Below are 20,844 nucleotides of genomic sequence, written 5' to 3'. Positions count from 1 at the left end.
ACTTTCTGTATTCACACTGTTAACTCCACTTTCTGTATTCACACTGTAACTGCACTTTCGTCCAACAGATTACTTAGCACATGCATCAGCTATTTTTTGTGGACACCATGGATGGTAAACGATACCTTGCTGGTAGGATTGAGTTGCTATGCACGGTTAGTGCTGGGTATCCTGGGGTCTAGTATCACCACATCTGTGCTTGTTATTATAAACCACTCTCCCATCATTCTCTTTCCGGGGCCACCTTTTCTACGTATAGCAACACCCCAGAGGCTCCATGCCTCCAACACCGTGGCTCAGTGTTAAAGACACCGACAGCTCTTCCAGACGATCTGGGTGCAATCTTGGCACCCATATGGTGGCTCTCGCATCTGTAACTCCAGTTCCAAGGGCAATCACTGCCCTCTTGTAACCTCTGTGGGCACTGACATACGTGATGCACAAATACACATGAAAGCAAAACTCCCAGATAGAGAAAATAAAAACAAAAAATAAAGCTCAAGACATTTTAGGGGACACCGGAACTAAAAACTGAATCCTGGGCTGGGTATGGTGGACAGGGTACACAATAAGACTCTGTTTCAAAAAAATAAAACGAGTTGGTGGGATGGTTCAGTGAGTAAAGTTGCTTGCTGTGTAAGCCGGCCAACCTGACTGCAGCCCTCAAAACCCACACAAAGCTGAAAGGAGACAGGACTCCGAAGGTCTTCTGACCTTCATATGCATTGTCATTCTGTCTAACAAAACAAGGGCTGGAGAGATGGCTTAGCATATAAGAGGCAGAGGCAGGAAGATCTCCAGGAGTTTGAGGCCAGCCTGGTCTACATAGCAAGTGCCAGGACAGGCAGAACTACATAGAGAGACCCTGTTTCAAAAAAGGGGATGGGGTGCTGTGGATGCCCAGCTGAGTGGTAAACATTGATGCACCTCACTCCCAGCACTACAAAACAAAATGGTGGGCAGAGGCATGGGAATGAAGTCTCAGGTAGGTCTGACCCTTTCATCTAACGTTGGCACAGAGTCCCAGGGCACCCTAACCCTTCCATGCGCTCACTTGGCTGCTTCTCTGGCTCAGTCACAGCTTCTGGTTCTTCCTCCTGTGGAGTAGCTGCTTGCTCTACTGTCACCTCCTCATCTTCTTTCTCTGCATAGCAGAAGGAGGAAGAGGTCTTAGCCTCAGCCCTGGCCCAGGTCCAGCCTGGCCCACCTGTACCCATCTTACCCTCTGGCCAGAGACTGAGTGGCTGTAGCCCCATGTAAGTCAAAGATAGGTCCAGACGAACCTGAAGAGACAAGGGAAGAGAGAGGTTGAGAGGAAGCACCTGCCATAAGAGAAGGGGGAGACAGATGGCCGGCCACTCACTGCCTGTACACAGTACCTGTGGTGTGAAGACATACTTGTAGAGCTTGAAGTGGCGGAAGTAGGTGTTGACCACATAGTCTGCCAGTGCCAGCAGCTGTTCCTCTTTAAAGAGGTCGATGCTGAAAGGGGGCCGCTGTGACGACAACTGGGGTTAAGTGCCCTGACAACCTGCAGAAGCCTACCTAGCTTGTCTCCCAAAAGCATAGCTAGCTAGAAGCAGGGCAAGCCCCTGGTGGCCTTCATAGGAAGATGGTGGGAAGAGAGCAGGAATCTGGACTAGATCTTGCCTGTGTGGGTGAAGGCTTCACTCCAGGGTACTGACCCTGACTCCATGGCAGAACAGGACACTGGTAAAGTAGCGGTAGCATTCCTCCACGTTGCCCAGAGGGGTAGCTGGGGGAAAGCAAGGTGAAGCTGTCAGGCCCTTCCTGCTGGCCATCAGGTCATCCCGCTATGTTTAGAGCATGAGATTCAGAACTGTATGGACTCAGGAGGAAGTCCTGGCCTGTTCTGTTAACTCAATAAATAGCAGATTCTCACTTTACACTTTTCTAGGCACTGAAAAAGACAAGGTCCTTCCCTCAGGAGGCTGTTTTGTTTCTGATCTAAAAGTCAGTATATAAAGTGGCATTGCTCCTGCCTCAGCCTCCTGAATGCAGGGGTTCAGGCTTGGGCCACCGTAAGGCATCACCAGGAAGCTACTTTGTTTTTGAGACAGGGTGTCATGTTGCCCAGGGTGACTTTGAACTTGATTCATCTGCCTCTACTTCCTAAGTGCTAGGATTACAGATGTGTGCCACCTCACCTGATTTACACAGTGTTGGAAGTGAACCCAGGATTTTGTACTAGGCAAGCACTCTACTAAGTAGGGCTACATCCCCAGACCCCTATTCAGATACTTCTCAGAACAGACTCATAATAGTATCATGTGTTTCATTTCTTAATAAGGAAACCTCCCACAGGTGATAGATGTGGTGCTGTGACACTAGGTGTGGTGGAACACAAATCCCGGACTGCACACTCTCTACTTTAGCTCTCCACAGCCACTTGTGCCAGCCCAGCCTCCCATCCTGGGGCTCAGACCTTGTGGTGGCTGCCTCCCTCTCACCAACACAGGCCTTGTGAAGGTCTTGGAGCAAGGCACAAGCTGCTGAAGTCTGCTCTAGTGAAAAGCCCTGCTGGCGGCAGAAGATGAGCGCATGGGAAAAGAGATCCAGGACAATGGCCTCCCGCAGGCTCTCCTCAGGACACCCAAGCTCCAAGAGCTCAGCAAGAACCCTTGGGAGGGAGAGGAAGGCATGAGTGACAGATCGCACAAGCTCACCTGCTGCCCCCACCCCCCACCCCTGCCTCATCTTAGGATTTATTTCTACTATATGGGTAATTTGCCTGTATGTGTATGTGTGTTCCACATGCTTATCTGATCCCATGGAGGCCAGAAGAGGATGTTGGATCCTCTAGAACTGGAGTTACAGACCGTGTGGATGCTGGGAACCAAACCTGGGTCCTTTGGAAGTACAGCTGAGCTGCCTCTGCAGCCCTCAACACAAGCCTCTTTTCATCTCCATCGCCTGACACTCTATGCTTTAGAGATTGTCATTCCTTGTGTCTCCCCTCCCAAGAGCTCTGTCTCGCCCAACTCAAACCCATACTCTCTCATCTCTTCCACAGTGGCTGCCTTCTCCAGTCTGTGCATAGAATGGATGTCCAGGTATTTCCTGTCAGGAAAAGATAAGACAAATCACTGATGGCACATAGAACTTCCCTGACGGGGCTGCAACGTGTAGAGCTTCAGAATGGGGATCAGGAGCTGAGACTTGGCTAACTTGCTGAGAGAAACTTTGGGCGAGTCATTTTCGTGGGCCTCACTTTCAGTGTAAATGAGGGACATAATGGTCTAGAATCTCGACTCTAGATGAACCCTTAGGAGACTCTGTATTTATAAATCCAATGATTAGAAAAAAGTTGTGCCCAGTGACAGTGGTACACTCATTTGATCCCAGCACTGTGAGGCAGAAGCAGGCAGATCTCTTGAGTTTGAGGCTAGCCTGGTCTACAGAATGAGTTTCAGGAGAGCCAAAGCTACAAGGAGAAACCATGTCTTGAAAACCTAAACAAATAAAGAAACAACTTTGAGTTCTTGTCTTGCTGTGTGTGGCCTTGATGAAGTCCACCTGGGCCTTGGCATCAATCTGCACAGTGCCCCATCATAGCAGCTGTGGAACCCTGTGTACATTCTTGTCTTTGCCTCTCTTCTCACACTGCCATTCACACTTGAGGGCCTGGAACACTGGTGACTAATTACCTTGAGCATTTCTCAGTCTCATCTTTGTAAAATTGGGGTGCCCTGGGTGGACAGGACTGTTGGGGAGACCTTAAAGGAGTAATACAATTGAGAAGTGTATCTTTTCCTCAGGGCTCTCCACACTCACCACATACAGATCCGGGGCTGGGGTAGCGGTGGCTGTGGAGAGAAGGCAGATTATAGGAAGAATAGCTACTTCAATATGTAGCCCCTAGTCCCTCGTGAACTTCTAACAGGTCTGAGTGTGCTATAATTTTAACTATAGCAGAGTAGGTAAAATCGGGCTTCAGTGGGCTCGAAATACTATTTAGCAGCCTATTTACAATCAAAGCAATTCCAGAAAATTCCCTAATGTTGGTAAACGTAATGACTGGCAGAGCCTTATTGGGAAACCTAAGTATTCACTAGAGGACAACTTTGTCCCGCCCTCACCGGGAACAAGTTGGCTCCAGGATCTTCAGCCACTTCCACTGGACTACTAGTGGCCTCTGCGGGCGACTCGGTCTGCATGTCTGTTCCGATCTTTATGGCTGAGCCGCCCGCCGAGCCGGGACTCCTGTCCAGTCCCTCCTGCAGTTTGGGAGAATGTTCCAACTCCATCTGCACCTTCATTCCCAGGCTCTGGCTGGAACTGGAGGTAATCATCTCTTCGTCCTTCTTAGCCTCAGTCAAGGGCTCTCCAGCCTGGGCTTTGGGACAGCCAGCTCTCCCACTGCAAAGCCGGGACCTGCCCCTTCTAGTGTTTCTTCAGAGGCGGCGAGGCGAGAGGCAGCCAATCCGCAGAGGGCGTCTTCCCAATCTTGTCTCCCCGGTGACCGTTGTTAAGGAAAGTAGAAAGTACAAGCCCACGCCAATCATTGAAAAGATAGGGCGCATGCGTAACGAGTTGCACGTGCCTCTTCGAAGTTACTTATGGGGTTGCTTTTGAGGGTCGGTCTTTTTAAAGATTTCATTTAAAACAATTTATGTGTGTTCGTGCGTGCGTGTGCGCACATGTGTACAGGATGTTCAAGAGTGTCAGTGGAGGTCAGAAGAGAGCGACGGATCCCCTGGATCTGGAGTTACAAGGGGTCGCGTACCGCATATCCCGAAAAGCAGCAAAGGCTCCAACCGCAGAGCCACCTCTCCATCTCCTAGTGCAACTGCGGTGTCAGTAACTATGGGAACAGCCTGCTGGCCAATCAATGAAAGAAATACAGTCGATCGCGGGTGGGGGGAGGGGAGAACCTAAAAGACTCGAGAGGCGGAACCAAAAGCCACCAATAGAAACAGGAAATAAGTTTCGCCACATCCGGAACCGCTCTGACGCCTGCGCTGTGCGTCTGGCGGCCGGTGACGTCCGGTGAAATCCAAGATGGTGGCGCTTGGCTGACCCTACCGTAAGTGCGGACCCTCGGCCGGTGGGGGCGGGGTCCGGCAGATGTGTCTAGGTGCACGCTCAGGACTGTCGAGCTCCAGACGCACCCACAGCTCTGCTCTCTGTTTTCTGCAGGTGACGGAAGTGCCGCCTCCAGCCGCCTGACAGCCCCGGAGAGCCCTGAGCTGCCCCTCCGCCACTGCCGCTATGTCTGGCCTCAGCAACAAGCGCGCCGCCGGCGACGGGGGCTCAGGACCCCCAGAAAAGAAGATGAACCGCGAGGAGAAGACCACGACCACTCTAATCGAACCCATTCGTCTCGGAGGCATTTCTTCCACGGTTGGTGGACTTTTGCAAAAAGTCCCATTTGGCCTCCGCCCGCCCAAAGTGTTCAGAATCTTGTGTGCACGTGTGTGTATAAACACAAAACGGGTTTGCCAATGGCGCAAATGTGATCAGAGGACAACTTCATGGAGTCAGTTCTTGCCTTCTCATACGCACGTATGTTCCCATAAGTTGTGTGATTTGTCAGATACTTCTGAGTTAGAAAAAGGTAGGGGCAGAAACAGAATATGAAGCTCTCATGACTAATATATTCTCTTTGCAAGTGTCCAAGTCTTGCTGTACCTCTCCCCTTTCAATCTAGTTGTTGTCCTTTGTGTCAGTGATGGTTCAGGGACCTGCCTGACACTCTGCCTCCTCTTCCCTTGTGGTAGGAGGAGATGGATTCCAAGGTACTGCAGTTCAAGAACAAGAAGCTGGCAGAGCGGCTGGAGCAGCGGCAAGCCTGTGAGGATGAGCTCCGGGAGAGAATTGAGAAATTGGAGAAGAGGCAGGCCACTGACGATGCCACACTCCTCATCGTCAACCGCTACTGGGCCCAGGTAGATGCCTGAAGAGTGCCCGCCCTCCTGGAAAACGCCCCCAGGCATTCATAACCTCTTGTTCTTTCTTCTTTCAGCTGGATGAAACTGTAGAAGCCCTTCTACAATGCTATGAGAACCAGAGGGAGCTGTCCTCAGGGACGGAGGTGCCTGGGTGCCAAGAGGGTCTAACCCGTGATGTAATCCCTCGAACAGATCCAGGGACGTCGGATCTGAGAGGTAGGACCAGGGCCCTGGGGAATTTATGTTCTCAGAAGGTCTTGAAGAGGAGGTGGACTTTGGTATGGGCCTCCTGAAATGCCCAGCCCACTCACTGTTTAAAGATTGACTTCATGCCCGGTGGTGCATGCCTTTAATCCCAGCACTTGGGAAGCAGAAGTTGGTGGTTTCTCCTCTAGAGTTCAAGGATGGCCATGACTACATAGTGAGACTCTGTCTAAAAACTTTTTTTTTTTTAATTTCTTTTTTAATGGTAAGAACAAAGTTTTGGAATCTAATTGAATTTTCAAATCCCAGCCCTCTGAAAAGTACAGGCAGATGGCTTTCTGTTTGTTTGTTTATCTATTTATTCACTTATTTTTGTTTTTAGAGTCAGGGTTTCTCTGTGTAGCCCTGGCTGACTTGGAACTTGCTCTGTAGACCAGGCTGGCCTCGAACTCAGAGAGTGCTGGGATTGAAGGTATGCACCACCAGCACCCGGCAGCCATTGAGTATCAAGGGACTTATTCTGGGACTTGGTACAGGTTGATAGTCCCTGCTGCCTTTTATCCCTATGAGGATTATCTATCCATTCCAGAACCGCTGCCAGTGCAGTTCCGAGCCCCTCTCAGTGAGCCAGCCTTGGCGTTTGTGGTGGCACTGGGCGCCAGTAGCTCTGAAGAAGAGGAGCTGCAGCTTCAGGGGCGGATGGAGTTCTCCAAGGCTGCTGTGTCCCGGGTGGTAGAGGCCTCAGACCGCCTGCAGCGACAGGTGGAAGAACTCTGTCAGCGAGTATACAGCCGGGGTTAGTTCTTTGGGCCCTACCCTCGAGAAATCCACCCTGATCTCCATTGTTCAGAGTCCCCCTCCCCGATCTCAGTATTTACTTGAGGCCAGAGTTCTCAGTGAATGTCAGCCTTGTTCTTGTGCTTAGTTCCAGCTGGGGATCTCAGCTTTAGTTCCTGAAGTGGGACTCTAGAGAGATGGCTGGAGAAGCTGTTGATGCTGGCACGGTCCCAGCCCTTCAGCGGGAGGGCTCTCTGGAACTTTACAGCAGCCTCAGGGGTAGCTAATTGTCCCACTACACTGAGAGGCTAGTGCCCGGGCTTTTTGTGGCAATGGGTTTTTTCCTCCTGGCCTTAATTCTTCTCCCTAGTGTCCACTTTCTTGGCTGAATGGTCCCTTTCTGAGCTAGCTTCATCTGAGTTTGTCATAAGCAGTAGGTGATACAACTGGTACATCATCACACTGAGCATAGAAACTCTAAGATCAGTTAGTACTTCCTTGGTTATCCAGGGTTTGGCGCTTATCCAGGCTTTGCATTCCCAGGGGACAGTGAGGCCCCCGGGGAGGTGGCACGGGTGCGCACCCGGGAGCTAGGCAGAGAGAACCGTAGGCTACAGGACTTGGCCACTCAGCTGCAAGAGAAGCACCACCGCATCTCATTGGAGGTAAGAGTCGGGCTTTGGGTACAGTTAGAACTCGGGCAGGGTTTGGGTTTGCCATGTAAGGATCTCAGGAATCAAGCCACTTTCCACTGCCCCCAGTACTCTGAGCTCCAAGATAAAGTGACATCGACAGAGACCAAGGTCCTAGAGATGGAGACAACAGTGGAGGACCTGCAGTGGGACATTGAGAAGCTAAGGAAGCGAGAACAGAAGCTCAATAAGCACCTGGCAGAGGCCTTGGAGCAGGTACACGAGTGGAGGGCACCACATTGAGTACTTGGGGCCCCGGTTTCTGCCCTTCACACCCACTGTATCCTTTTTCTCCACAGCTCAACTCTGGCTACTATGTGTCTGGGAGCTCCACGGGCTTCCAGGGAGGCCAGATCACACTCAGCATGCAGAAGGTGAGCAGGCGCTCTTCCGGTCCTTCACCCCTTCAGGTCTGCCTCAGACTTCTCCTAAGGGCAGACGTCTTTATCAGAGTCTGTTTCCTGGCATTGCTGCATGTTCATTTATATACTTGGTTATTAAGTAATTCCAGAACTTAAGTGCTTGGAGCTAGACAGATTGAAGAGAACCAGCGGGGACCAGAGCTTTAGTTGGTTGTCTTGAGAAGCCCACACCCACACCTGAGTGTGTGCTGTCCTGTCAGGAGCACCTCTCTCCACCTTCATGCTGTATTTCAATCCGTGTTTGAAATCTCTTTACATTGGAGGCAAGGTCTTGTGATGTGGTCAGGCTGGCCTCAAACTGGTGCAGCTGGGAATGGCTGACCTGCTATTCTTGCCTCCCAAGTGATGAGACTGTAGGCTTTCGACCCCCTTACCTAGCTTCAAATCAGACCTTTTCTTAATAAACTTAAGCTCTTTTTCTTATGAGGGAGTAATAAAGATTCTGTGGAAATTAGGTTCTATGTGAGGAACATACATGTAATAAATTGGTAGTTAGTAGCATAAAGAAAAAGCACAGGGTAGATATTCCTCCCATTTTCCCAAGAGCCCTTAGGAAAAGCCTTGGTTTGGAGGTTTATATGTAAATGCTCTTCCCAGGGAGCCTGGGTGGGGTGTATGGTAGACTGCTGGGGGAAAATACTGCCCATCCTGGTCTTGCCTACCACAGCCCCTTCCACTCCCTAGTTTGAGATGTTGAATGCAGAGCTGGAAGAAAATCAGGAATTGGCCAATAGCCGAATGGCAGAGCTAGAGAAGCTGCAGGCTGAGCTGCAGGGCGCTGTTCGTACCAATGAACGTCTCAAGGTAGGCTGCGGCTGAGACTGGAAGGGCTTGGACTAACCTCAGATCCTGGTGCTAACACAACCCTTCTGGACATCTCCCCCACCAGGTGGCTCTGCGTAGCCTTCCTGAGGAGGTAGTTCGTGAGACAGGAGAGTACCGCATGCTGCAGGCCCAGTTCTCACTCCTCTACAATGAGTCTTTGCAAGTGAAGACCCAGCTAGATGAGGCCCGGGGGCTGCTGCTGGCCTCCAAGAACTCCCACTTGAGGCACATTGAACATATGGAGGTATGGTCTCAGGAATGGGGCTGGGAGTGAGAGCTGGACCTTTAGACTTGAGACATGCCTGAGCTTCCAAGGGGTCTTATGTACCTGCTGAGAGTCCCTCGGGCATAGATTGTTCCTTGGCCAGAGATGAGACTAGAGGATGTATATCTTTATTTTTCTCCAGTCTTAATCATTAACTCTATTGTTTTACAATGTTTTAAAAGTACCTGTAAGCGGCGTACGTGGTTTTGTAAGACCTGGGCTGAGAGAACAAGGAGCTGAAGTGGGACTTGAACCACTGTGACCAAAGAGTCCCTGTTCCTTTATTAATCAGATGCAAGAAACCCGCAGTGCAGGATGAGCCTATTACGATGGAGCGCACACTGCCTTGATATCTACAGAAAGGAGGCACCTGGGTCTGGTAGCAAGTAGTATCCGTTAGAGCAGTGTGGGCTCTGGAAACTTTATTTTCTGCTTACGGGTACTAACTGGATCCAAGACCACACTCAAGAACGAGCTTGCTTTAAACACTTCAGTACCTCTCCCTCCAGCAGTTACAGTGTTACTGATTCGAACTGTTTCTGGTAATGGTATTTTACAATTATCTGTCCCCAGTCAAAGTCTGCATTTTCTCTTAAGAGAAGCAGTGAAAGCACACGGGAGCCCCCGGGGCCCAGAGGCTGCTGCAGGTGCTCCAGGTAGCAAAGCAGCAACTCTGCCCGGTGATGGAAATGGATTCCAGTTTATTCCTGTTAGTTTTAAGCATGTCAACATTTAAAGAGATTAAGCTGGATTGCCAAATATTTTAGAGCTTGGAAAGGATGGCATACATGTAATCAGTTTTTATCTTTAAAAAAAAAAAAACATGATATATATGTGTATGGATGTTTGTTTGCATGTTCATCTGTAAAGCATTTATGTGCCTGGTGCCCTCTGAGACCAGAAAATGGTGTCCACTGAAACTAGAGTTACAGATGATTATGAGCCTCCCAGTCATGGTTGGAAACTAAAGTTGGGTTCTTTGGGAAAGCAGCCAATGCTCTCAACTGTTGAGCCATCTCTCTATCAGGGTAGCCGTGGGTGGCCTGGGATTCACTGGACACACCAGGCTGGCCTTCAGTGCAAGATAGCCACAGGCCATTGCTTCCTAAGTGCTGGGATTGAAGGCATACATCATCATGCTTGGTGTATTTATCTATCTTAGATTCATTTACCAAAGCCCTTTTTTTTTCTGGAGAAACATGAGGAGATTAAGTAACCAGTGCTGGCTTTATTTCTTTTTCTTTCTTTCTTCCTCTTTTTATTTATTTATTTTTATTCTTTTATTTTTATTTTTTTATTTTTATTTTTTGGTTTTTCCAGACAGGGTTTCTCTGTATAGCCCTGGCTGTCCTGGAACTCACTCTATAGACCAGGCTGGCCTCGAACTCAGAAATCTGCCTGCCTCTACCTCCCAAGTGCTGGGATTAAAGGCGTGCGCCACCACCGCCCGGCTATGGCCCTTTTTTTTTTTTTTGGTTTTTCGAGACAGGGTTTCTCTGTATAGCCCAGGCTGTCCTGGGACTCACTCTGTAGACCAGGCTGGCCTCGAACTCAGAAATCCGCCTGCCTCTGCCTCCCGAGTGCTGGGATTAAAGGCGTGCGCCACCACCGCCCGGCTCTTTTTACAACTCTTTTTTTTTTTGGTATGGCCCTCTTTTTTAAAAGATTTATTTATTTATGTATGTGAGTGAGTACAGAGTATAGGTTCCCATTACAGATGGTTGTGAGCCACCATGTGGTTGCTGGGAATTGAACTCAGGACCTCTGGATGAGCAGTCAGTGCCCTGAACTGCTGAGCCATCTCTCCAGCCCCCTTTTTTTCCTTTTTTAAGACAGGGTTTCTCTGTGTAGCCCTTGCTGTCCTAGACCTCACTCTGTAGACTAGGCTGACCTTGAACTCAGAGATCTCCCTGCCTCCACCTCCCAAGTGCTGGGATCAAAGGCTTATCCCACCCTCCCTGGCAGCTTTATTTCTTTATAAGCAAAAATGAGGTCTTCTGATTAGTAGTGAGTACTTGCATTTTCATAAGGTTGTGTGTCTTTACTACCTAAACCCACAGAGTGACGAGTTGGGGCTGCAGAAGAAGCTGCGCACAGAAGTTATCCAGCTGGAAGATACCCTGGCCCAGGTACGCAAGGAGTACGAGATGCTGCGCATTGAGTTTGAACAGAACCTTGCGGCCAACGAGCAGGCTGGTACGTAGTGGGATTTGTGTACAAGTGGGCCTCAGAACGGTGCTGGACCAACCCACCCATGGCTGCCTAGCTACACACAGTCAGTTGAGCTCCTTTTCTTTTCTCTGAGTCTCAGTCCCCCACAGGCGACAGGCAGACGACTCCCTGTCTCACAGTGAGCCTGTGAGCTGAGTAGCTGAGCAGGTGTCACCGGACCATGAGCTACGCTGGCCTCTATATGAAGATTTGTTTTACGAAGATTTATTGTGTACTCCTGTGAGGCATATTCAATTCTACATTTGGGGGTTTTGCCAATAAACAGAGTAAAGAATCTCTGTTGTTACAGAGTGAGTCTAATAGAGGGGCAATATACAATAAAGGAAAAGATAAAACATGAGACATTGAAAAAGATTTTTATAAAAATGAATCAGGAACCTAGCATGATGGCGTACACCTGTAGTCCCTGCATTTGGGAAGCAGAGGCAGAAGGATCTCTGTGTTTGAGGCCAGCCTTGTCTACATAGTGAGTTCCAGGCCAGCAAAGGTTCATATGCAAAGCACATAAAATAAAAATGAATCATTTTTTAAAAAGTGTTGTTGTCCCCTATCCACCTCCAAATCAGCTAGAGAGGTGGCTCAGTGGTTAAGAACACTGACTACTTTGCTCTTCCAGAGGACCCAGATTTGATTGCCTGTACCCATAATTCCCAGCGATCCAGCGCCCTCTTCTGACCTTTGAGTACACTACATTGTACACACATGGTGCACAGAAATATGTAAGTAAAACACCATACAGAGTAAAATTTAGAAACTAAAAAGATTAATGTTCTCGTGTGTAAGCATTTTGCTTGCATGCATGTGTCTGTGCACCGCATGCATGTGTGTCTGGTGCTCACAGAGGCCAGAAGGTCTTGGCCAGGTCACCTGGAACTGGGATTACAGACCGTTGAAGGTGCCATGTAGGTGGAAAATTGATCCATGGAAATTGATCATGAGTCCTCTGCAAGAGCAGACAGTGCTCTTACCCTCTGAGCCATCTCTCCAGCCTCTGTGAGGCCACTTCCTGCTTCTGTGTTGGCACTGGCTCAGCGTCTGTGGAGTTGGAGAGCTGGAAGGGGACAGTTCAGCACTCTTACTTCCTGACTTTTCCCCAGGGCCGATCAACCGTGAAATGCGCCACCTGATTAGCAGCCTCCAGAACCACAATCACCAGCTAAAAGGAGACGCCCAGCGATACAAGCGGAAACTTCGAGAAGTACAGGCTGAGATTGGTAAAGTGAGTAGAGGGAGTTTCCGGGGGAGTCCTAGCTCGACCTTAGTGAGCAGTGGCTCATCTTATTCCCACTTTTCTCTGTTTTTAACAGCTCCGGGCACAGGCCAGCGGCTCTTCCCACTGCATCCCCAACTTGAGCCACTCGGATGACCCTGGCCTCAATGCTCTTACCCCAGGGAAGGAAGATAGTGGGCCAGGCCCTGGAGGTACTCCTGACAGCAAGAAGGAGATGGCTTTAGTGGCTGGAGCCACCTCTGCTACTTCTTCCATAAAGAAAGAGGAGCTGGTCTCCTCTGAAGATGATACCCAGGCCCTAACCCCTGGAACTCAGGGCTTGCCCTCCCGGGGCCGAGAACCTGAGGCTAGACCCAAGCGAGAACTTCGGGAACGGGAAGGGCCTAGCCTAGGACCCCCACCTGCAGCCTCAACTCTCTCAAGGGCTGATCGAGAAAAGGCCAAGGTGGAGGAAGCCAAGAGGAAGGAGTCAGAACTGCTCAAAGGTCTCCGAGCAGAGCTCAAGTGAGGCCCTATTGATGTCTCATACATAGCCCTGTCAAGTAGCTTCCGGCTCCTCCTGCTGAGACTCCCTCCCGTACCTTTCCCTAGGAAGGCACAAGAAAGCCAGAAGGAGATGAAGCTGCTGCTGGACATGTACAAGTCGGCGCCCAAGGAGCAGCGGGATAAGGTGCAGCTCATGGCGGCTGAACGGAAGGCCAAGGCCGAGGTAAGGGCAGCTGGGGCGTGTATTCCTGCCCAGGCACTAAGGAGCCTCGGGCCAGCAAGTTTGCTTGTTTTTCTTCTCTCACTGTATGGAGCAAGCTAATAGCGGTATGGCTGTGCGGACTAACGTTAGAGGACGTCCTTCCCGTGCACGCAGGTAGATGAGCTCCGGAGCCGCATCCGAGAACTGGAAGAGAGAGACCGAAGAGAAAGCAAGAAGATCGCAGATGAGGACGCCCTGCGGCGGATCCGGCAGGCAGAAGAGCAGATTGAACACTTGCAGCGCAAATTGGGTGCCACCAAGCAGGTGAAATGCCCTGTGGTCTCTTTGCTTCTGAATGTGGGGAGTCCCTTAGCCCTCCCTGTTAAGTGCCTTCAGCATGTGAGATTTTGGTCTGGGTGTGCACTGTTTTCTTGGAGTTCCCCAATAACTATCTTGTTGATCTACCCTCTTCCCTTACCATCCTTCCATCCCACGTGCAGGAGGAGGAGGCGTTGCTGTCAGAGATGGATGTAACAGGTCAGGCTTTTGAAGACATGCAGGAGCAAAATGGACGGCTGCTTCAGCAGTTGCGGGAAAAGGATGACGCCAACTTTAAGCTCATGTCAGAGCGGATCAAAGCCAACCAGATTCACAAGCTGCTTCGAGAGGAGAAGGATGAGCTGGGCGAGCAGGTTCTTGGCCTTAAGTCCCAGGTACAGCAGCTACAGTGTGATGCTTGAGGATGAGGCTGAAGAGGCTGTGCCCTGGTACTGAGGCTTCCCATCCTCAGGTGGATGCCCAGCTGTTGACAGTGCAGAAGCTTGAGGAAAAGGAGCGGGCTCTGCAGGGCAGCCTTGGGGGTGTAGAGAAGGAGTTGACATTGCGCAGCCAGGCCCTGGAGCTTAATAAGAGAAAGGTAAGGCTGGCCTTTGGACATGGCAACTTGTATGATTGGCTCATGTGTTCCCTTCTGTCTCTGCTCGGCAATGCTACCACAGATGGCCCAGAGTGAAGCTATCCAGAGCTCTGCTCCTGGATAGCTCAGAATTACCATTCCTGTATGTTTACTATGTGTCAAGCTTTATACTCAGTACTTAGCACGCTTGATTCCATTTCATTTTGTTGCTGTGTGTATCCATGTTGTATGTGTGTTTATGTATGTGTGTGTGTGTGCTTTCCTACGAGGATGAAGATGAAGGACAGGGATTGTCATCAGGATGTCTCCTTTTAGGTTGCTTCTCTGCCTTAGTTTTGAAACAGGGTCTCTCTTTGAACTTGGTGCTTTCCGTTTTAGGTAGATAGGCTAGCTAGTGAGTGAGTCCTTGGGCTCTGCCTGTCTCCCCCGGACCATGGGCGTGCGCTGCCATGCCTCGGTGTTCACGTGGGTAACAGGGTTAGGATTTCACTCAGGCCCTCACATTTGCATGTCCTGCACTTTACCCTCTGAGTCAGCGCCCCTGTTTGGTCCTGTGTTAAACTCAGCAATAACCTACACCAGGGTGGTTTTTGTATGTGGAGGGTTGTTTTTGTTCTGACTTATGCGTATATCAGGTGCCCGCAGAAACCAGAAGAGAATGCTGGATCTGCTAAAGCTAGAGTGGTAGGCAGTGTGAGCTGCCATGTCAGTGCCGGGACCCAAACGTGGGTCCTCTGCAGAGCCGCGAGCACTCTTAGTAAGGGAGTGTCTCTCCAGCCAACCAGAAAGATTTGTTAACTGATCCAAAATGGAGGAAGCCAAAGCTCAGGGAATGTCAGCTGACTTGTCCAGGAAAGTCGAAAGCTGGGATTCGGATCCATGTCTTGTTCCCGAGTCCTAGGCTAGAGCTACTCACCTAGGCTTGCACAATGGCTCAGCTGGGCAAAGACACTTGCCTCTAAACCTGATGACCCAGATTCTGTCCCTGGGATCTACTTGGCAGAAAGAGAAAACTAACTCTCACAAGTTGCCCTCTGACTTCCACAGGTGTGGCATGCTGCATATATCCACACACATACACTGAATGAAGTCATTTTAAAAATAAAAAAAGAAATTAAAAGTCATTGGGTAGCTGTCAAATAGAGACATGGACATGTGGTCTTTACTGTGTAGTTCTTTTTGTTAATATGGGTTCTGAGATTCAGGTCCACATGATTGTGAGGTTATCACTCCACTAGCTAAGCATCTCTTCAGCTCTATGGTTGTTTTCTTGCCCACTTCCCCCTTTTTGAGACAGTCTCTCTATGTAGTCCTCCTGGCTGTTATGGAGCTCGTTCTGTAGACCAGGCTGGCCTTGAACTAAGAGATCCTGCCTCTGCCTCCTGAGTGTTGGGATTAAAGGCATACACCATTGCACCAGATTTTGCTTTTTGAAAGACAAGTTCGCACTGTATTCCAAAGCTGACCTTGAGTTCTCCATGATCCTCCTGCCTCAGCCTCCCAACTGCTAGAATAACAAATACACGCCAATATACCTGCTTCAAACACTTTGATGAAGGAGACTGAGGCTGTGTGAAAAAATACTGGTGCTCCTTGGGGACGTGAATTAGAGCTGAGTCCCATGGGACAATGTGCATGTTAGAGGAGTTGATAGCAACAGAGAGCCTAGCCTGGTGGAGGCTCAAAGAGCAGAGGGAGCACCATCATGCAGTAAGGAACTGTGTAGGAAGAGCTGAGGCAGGGGCATAAGGCACAAGGCAGGGTCGGCTCCAGTGCACATCAGTCAGTCACTCACAAGGTTGAACAGAAGCATCAGTGGACTGTGGTTCCCAGGCTTGGGCACAAGGTCCTCTCCCTTCCGTTTTCGCCCACCTCAGGCTGTAGAAGCAGCACAGTTGGCTGAGGACCTGAAGGTGCAGTTGGAGCATGTGCAGACTCGGCTTCGAGAGATCCAGCCCTGCCTAGCAGAGAGCCGGGCTGCCCGTGAGAAAGAGAGCTTCAACCTCAAGAGGGCTCAGGTGTGTGCTGGGGAGGGCTAGTGGGTTCCCAGTGTGGGGGACATGCAGGTCCTTAGCCTAGCTTCTGCTGTTCTAGGAGGACATTTCCCGGCTGCGGCGCAAACTAGAGAAACAGCGTAAAGTGGAGGTGTATGCGGATGCCGATGAGATCCTGCAGGAGGAGATCAAGGAGTACAAGGTGGGATTGACGGCTGGTTGGGGTCAGGGGGTCGTCTCCGAGGCTCGAAAATAAAGTAGGGCAGCAGAAAACACCAATTATGGAGTCAGACAACTGCCAAGCATTTGTTGTATGTAAGCCATGTGTTGGAGGAGGGATTACACCTGGACCCTGGCAGTTAAAGTAATTCTGCCATCTTGGTGATGAGTCAGGGGCATGATAAGAACCCAAGTAAAGTCTCCAGAATAGCCCTGGGGATGAGATGGAGAGTTGTGTAGCAACAGGCTTCCCGGAAGGAATTGTCACCAAAGGTAGACCCAAGCTTGAAGAATGGAGGTGAGAGCTCATGTAAAGGGAGAGGCCTCAGGTAGAGCCGAGGAGCTGGAGGACATGTGGTGCAGGGAGCAGACCTGGGTGGGGCCTCACACAAGCTGCACACACGCTTTCCCAACAAGCTGCATCATCAGCCCCATCAAGGGCTTTTATTCAAGAGAGTGGCCAGACGCGGCTGCAGGAGGGGAGGTGTTAGGACATTGAAGTTTCTGAGGCAGAAACTAATACACAGCCTTACACACCAGAGATGGCATCAGCTAAGGTGAGACTACAGGGCTCGGGGACAGGTCACAAGGACAGAATAGGCAGGACACCAGGGAGGCCCAGGGTTGGGATATAGGTAGACGAACACTCTTCCGTGCATTAGGAACATGCTATGGATGTTTTCAGAGTGATGAGAACATGGTGTCTCTGGGACCTCTTGGGAGGCTGGGAAAGCACTTGAAACCAAGGCTCAGCTGCAACAGAATTGGAAGCCACACTGGACTCTGGTTGCCCATTGAGGGCTTTTACCATGAGAAGGAACAGGGGACATTCTTCTCCCCTTAGGAATCTCAACTTTTAAGTGACAGGCATAAGTGAAGTCTGAGGAGTGAGAGAAATTGCTAATGGGAGTGGGTAGGGAAGGGAGGGAAGGAGCCAAGCCCTGTGTGTGGGACGCTCCTAGGACACAGTGAACCTGGGTGGAACAAAAGTGGTCAGATCACCTGGTCTCTGGGCCACTGTAGTGGAGAAGGTGGCAGAGTTATCGATGAGCTCTTCCCCCATTGGGCCTTCTCAGGGAAGACAGCAGCCTTGAAAGGCTTTCCAGTGTGGATGGCACTGTCTGAGAGCTTGAGAAACAGTCCTTTGGGGGAATTGAGGTGGCTGGCTGGGACTCCAAATAGGCCAGACACTTGCCATGCAGTGCTCACCCAAGGTAGGAGCTGAAACTGAGAGCCTCCTGATGGCAGTTGGGAGAAAGTCCACAGCAGGCATTGGCACTAGGGGTAGGTCTGAACAGTGTGCAGAGAGCATGGTTCTCATGGTTCTACCCTGTTCAGCAGTGACTGAGCAGGTACAAGAGAAGAGAAGTGACCAGTTGGGGATTTTACCCAAAAAAAGCTAGTAAGGCGAGAGATGCAGGAGTTGAGGCCGTATCCCTCTCCTTAGGAGAACCTCGACTTTGCTACTTTCTAGGTTTTTTTGTTTTTTGTTTTTTTTTGGGGGGGGGGGTGGTTTTGGTTTTTTGGAGTTTTTTTTTTTGTTGGTTAGTTTTATCTGGGTGTGTTTTGGGGTTTTGTTTGTTTGTTTGTTTGTTTTTAGATTTATTTATTTAATGTGAATGTACTGTCACTCTCTTCAGACACAAAGAAGAGGGCGTCAGATCTCATTACAGATGCTTGTGAGCCACTATGTGGTTGCTGGGAATTGAACTCAGGACCTCTGGAAGAGCTGTTAGTGCTCTTAACCACTGAGCCATCTCTCCATCCCCCAGTTTTTTTTTTTTTGTTTTTGTTTTTTTTTTTGGTTTGACTTGTTTTTGAGGAAGGTCTTACTGAGTGACCCTGGCTGACCATGGAACTATGGTACTCCATCTTCTAACTGCTGGGGACTACAGGTGTAAGCAACTTGGCTACTTCTAATTTTGAAAACTTGTTTCTGAGCCTGTATCCTCATTCATGCTGTGCTAGTTCCCACCTTTAGAAGTTATGGTCAGAATTAGAAGCCTCGACCATTTGGTGGGCTTAGCCTGGAGTCTGGGAACTGTCAGAGTTGCTCCAAACTTAATGTGTGTCTGTTTGGCCTAGGCCCGGTTGACCTGTCCCTGCTGTAACACCCGCAAGAAGGACGCTGTGCTCACCAAGTGCTTCCACGTTTTCTGCTTTGAATGTGTGCGGGGCCGCTATGAGGCCCGCCAGAGGAAGTGTCCCAAATGCAACGCGGCCTTTGGTGCCCACGACTTCCACCGTGTATACATCAGCTGAACCTGAAACTCAGGGGACTTTGAAACACCCATATACCCTAGGGGCTGTGCCCCCAGCTCCCCACTCCCCCAAGGGCAAATGGCCCTAACTGCCCTTCCAGACTCCATGAGCCCAGCCCCTATGTGCCTAGATGGTTTGGGGCTACTGGTGCATGCAGGAGAGGTGTAATTGACCAAGCTGAGTGCCATCTTTTCCTGAATGTCAAATCTGCAGCCTTGGGGACTCCCAGGTTCACAACATCCCACTGAAACCTTGGGATCTGGCCAAAACCTGTTTCTACTGGGAAGACACATACATTCTTACCCCTAAAACGGAATTCCTCCACCAGGAAGGGCTCATTACCTGCCCATACAAGCTCAGATGACCAGGGGCTACTCGCTTGGCTTTGGGCCCTGGCCTAGGGAGCCTTTCTTCATCTCCTTAGCTCCAGGCCTGGGCAGGGAGTTAGCCTTCCAGTGGAGTTTCCTGTACCCTGGTGTAGCTTTAGTGTTGGAGAAGGTGCACTCTTGGGTGTCTGCCTTATTCAGGGACACTCTGCAGTTATGGACACTGCCTCCTCATAGTCTGATTCAGGGTCATCAATTTTTTAGCCAGACTCTTTCCAGTCTCCCACTTTGCTCCTAAGCCCACTTTACCTTCCCTGAGGACCTGGCCCCAGCCTTGCTTTCTTTCATCCTGGTGGTCTTACTTATGGAGGTGCAGCTTGCCAGGAGGGAAGAGACAATCTAGCACTTCCAGTCATTCCAGGTAGAAGAGCTTTGCCTGTCCTTCAGCTAGCCTGCACTGATAACTCCCTGTGGTACCTGCCTAGACTGTCCTGAACACCAGAGACAGGACCCAGTGGAGCTGGGAGGTGATGCTGCAGACAGCTACAGGATCTTTTGGACTCACAGCCTCTGCTCTAGAGGTGTTGTGTATGGGCTGCTAATTGTTATGAATAAATACCCAACCCTAGGCTGCAGAGAAGTCAGTCTACTTGGTCTAAGTCTTAAGTGCTACACCTGGCAAGCACTTTCCTGGGTTGGTTGAGAGCTGGATACAACAACTACTTGGGTTAGCAGTAGCAAGTCTATCTACAAAGACCTGTTTACACGGAGGGCCACCCCCTCCTCCTTCACAATGGAAAAGGCTTTGATTATGGGTTGGCCATGCCCTTGGCGGACACTGGCCATTCAAGCACTGGCCTTGTGGGTTGCATCCCGGGCTATGTAGTCCTTTACCTCTCAGGGCCAAGTTTCACTGTTGTGGCCAAAGACCACATTTCAGACCTACTTCCAGGTTTTAACCACCCTGCGAACACACAGACCACAACAACTCAGCAGGGTGGCTTTTCATTGTAGCCAGCCATTAGCTGGGCCCTTGGAAAGCGTCTACACAAAGGTGGAGTGTTTTCTCTGAGTTCAGAGTGCTGCCGGCTCTTCCGCTTTCCTGGAAGTCACGCTGGGATTAGCTCCATGGCCGGCGCTAAGCGTGGGTGAGGTGGGCGTGGGAGCAGCAGTCATAGCCATGGTTGTGGCCTCGGCCTTAGCAACAGCAGTACCTTCTCTAGGCTCTTCGGCCTTTTCCGCAGTCTTGCCTTCGTGAGGACTCCGGGCCCTTTCTGCTATCTGACCGCGCCTAGTTTCAGTGGGGTCGCAGTGGCTGAACCAAGTTGGACTGGAGACGGAGATGCGGGCTACGGTGACCTCCGGCGTGGAGCTGGCAGCGATGGGAACGCTCGCGGAAGCACGAGTAGCCGCAGGAGATGACATTGGGCCACCATGAAAGCCACCCTGGCTGAAGTGCTGGGGTAGGAAAGGTGGGGGAAACGCAGGATATTGCATCATAGAGACTAGACAGAGCTAGAAGAACTGAGCTAGTAGTCTTCAGAGGCCTGTACACTGGGGCATCAGTCAGCTCTCGCGTCCAACATGATCCTCCTAAGTAATGGACACCATTCCCTTAGAGGCGAGTCCTCAAATGGATGGGTTGGGAGTACTCAAAGCTCCATGTGGGGTAGTAACACCTAACAGTAATGAAAAGCATATCTGTTCCTCATGTCAAGCTCAAGTTAATGGGCTAAAAGTCCCAGAATCCCCGTGCCTGGAGCAGTATTGCCATCTTGGCACCAAAAGAAACCATCGGTCTGTCACATGGTGCAGATCTGTCTTAAAAGACTCATAAGCTTCTCTCAAGTCAGAGCCCGTGGAGTCAGAACCCTGCCCT

At 50.3% G+C, this 20,844-nt stretch overlaps 2 protein-coding genes across 2 annotated transcripts in view; one reads left to right on the top strand and one right to left on the bottom strand.

Moving 5' to 3' along the window:
- The window catches only part of Ccdc189 (coiled-coil domain containing 189), a 6,228-nt gene extending 1,399 nt beyond the window's left edge, over positions 1–4,829 (bottom strand). Inside the window, exons 1-8 of the mRNA XM_028769434.1 lie at positions 4,101–4,829; positions 3,796–3,827; positions 3,016–3,081; positions 2,472–2,641; positions 1,686–1,756; positions 1,380–1,496; positions 1,223–1,283; positions 1,055–1,144 (exon numbers count right to left, since the gene is read on the bottom strand). Of these exons, the coding sequence (XP_028625267.1) occupies positions 1,055–1,144; positions 1,223–1,283; positions 1,380–1,496; positions 1,686–1,756; positions 2,472–2,641; positions 3,016–3,081; positions 3,796–3,827; positions 4,101–4,313 (820 nt within the window). The 5' untranslated portion in view covers positions 4,314–4,829. The remainder of the gene's footprint in view (positions 1–1,054; positions 1,145–1,222; positions 1,284–1,379; positions 1,497–1,685; positions 1,757–2,471; positions 2,642–3,015; positions 3,082–3,795; positions 3,828–4,100) is intronic.
- A 109-nt stretch (positions 4,830–4,938) lies between these two features.
- On the top strand, positions 4,939–19,605 carry Rnf40 (ring finger protein 40). The gene is made up of 20 exons (XM_028769340.1): positions 4,939–5,047; positions 5,161–5,364; positions 5,742–5,909; positions 5,987–6,128; positions 6,706–6,912; positions 7,437–7,558; positions 7,655–7,801; positions 7,885–7,959; positions 8,692–8,811; positions 8,897–9,076; positions 11,158–11,293; positions 12,427–12,548; positions 12,637–13,064; positions 13,152–13,269; positions 13,423–13,572; positions 13,749–13,961; positions 14,039–14,164; positions 16,042–16,182; positions 16,259–16,360; positions 18,463–19,605. The coding sequence occupies exons 2-20, from the start codon at positions 5,233–5,235 to the stop codon at positions 18,637–18,639; spliced, it is 3,006 nt and encodes a 1,001-aa protein (XP_028625173.1). The 5' UTR covers positions 4,939–5,047; positions 5,161–5,232; the 3' UTR covers positions 18,640–19,605.
- The last annotated feature ends 1,239 nt before the right edge of the window (positions 19,606–20,844 follow it).

The sequence above is a fragment of the Grammomys surdaster genome, unplaced genomic scaffold (assembly GCF_004785775.1).
Source record: "Grammomys surdaster isolate TR1022 unplaced genomic scaffold, NIH_TR_1.0 192, whole genome shotgun sequence".
NCBI lineage: Eukaryota > Metazoa > Chordata > Mammalia > Rodentia > Muridae > Grammomys > Grammomys surdaster.
Note: the sequence above shows the minus strand (reverse complement) of the source record. Positions and strands in the feature narration are given on the sequence as shown.

Coding starts and splice junctions, on each gene's coding strand:
- Rnf40 (XM_028769340.1), top strand. CDS start 5,233: ATGTCTGGCCTCAGCAACAAGCGCGCCGCCGGCGACGGGGGCTCAGGA. Junction 8,812..8,896: donor GTACCAATGAACGTCTCAAG/GTAGGCTGCGGC, acceptor CTCCCCCACCAG/GTGGCTCTGCGTAGCCTTCC. Junction 12,549..12,636: donor TACAGGCTGAGATTGGTAAA/GTGAGTAGAGGG, acceptor TGTTTTTAACAG/CTCCGGGCACAGGCCAGCGG.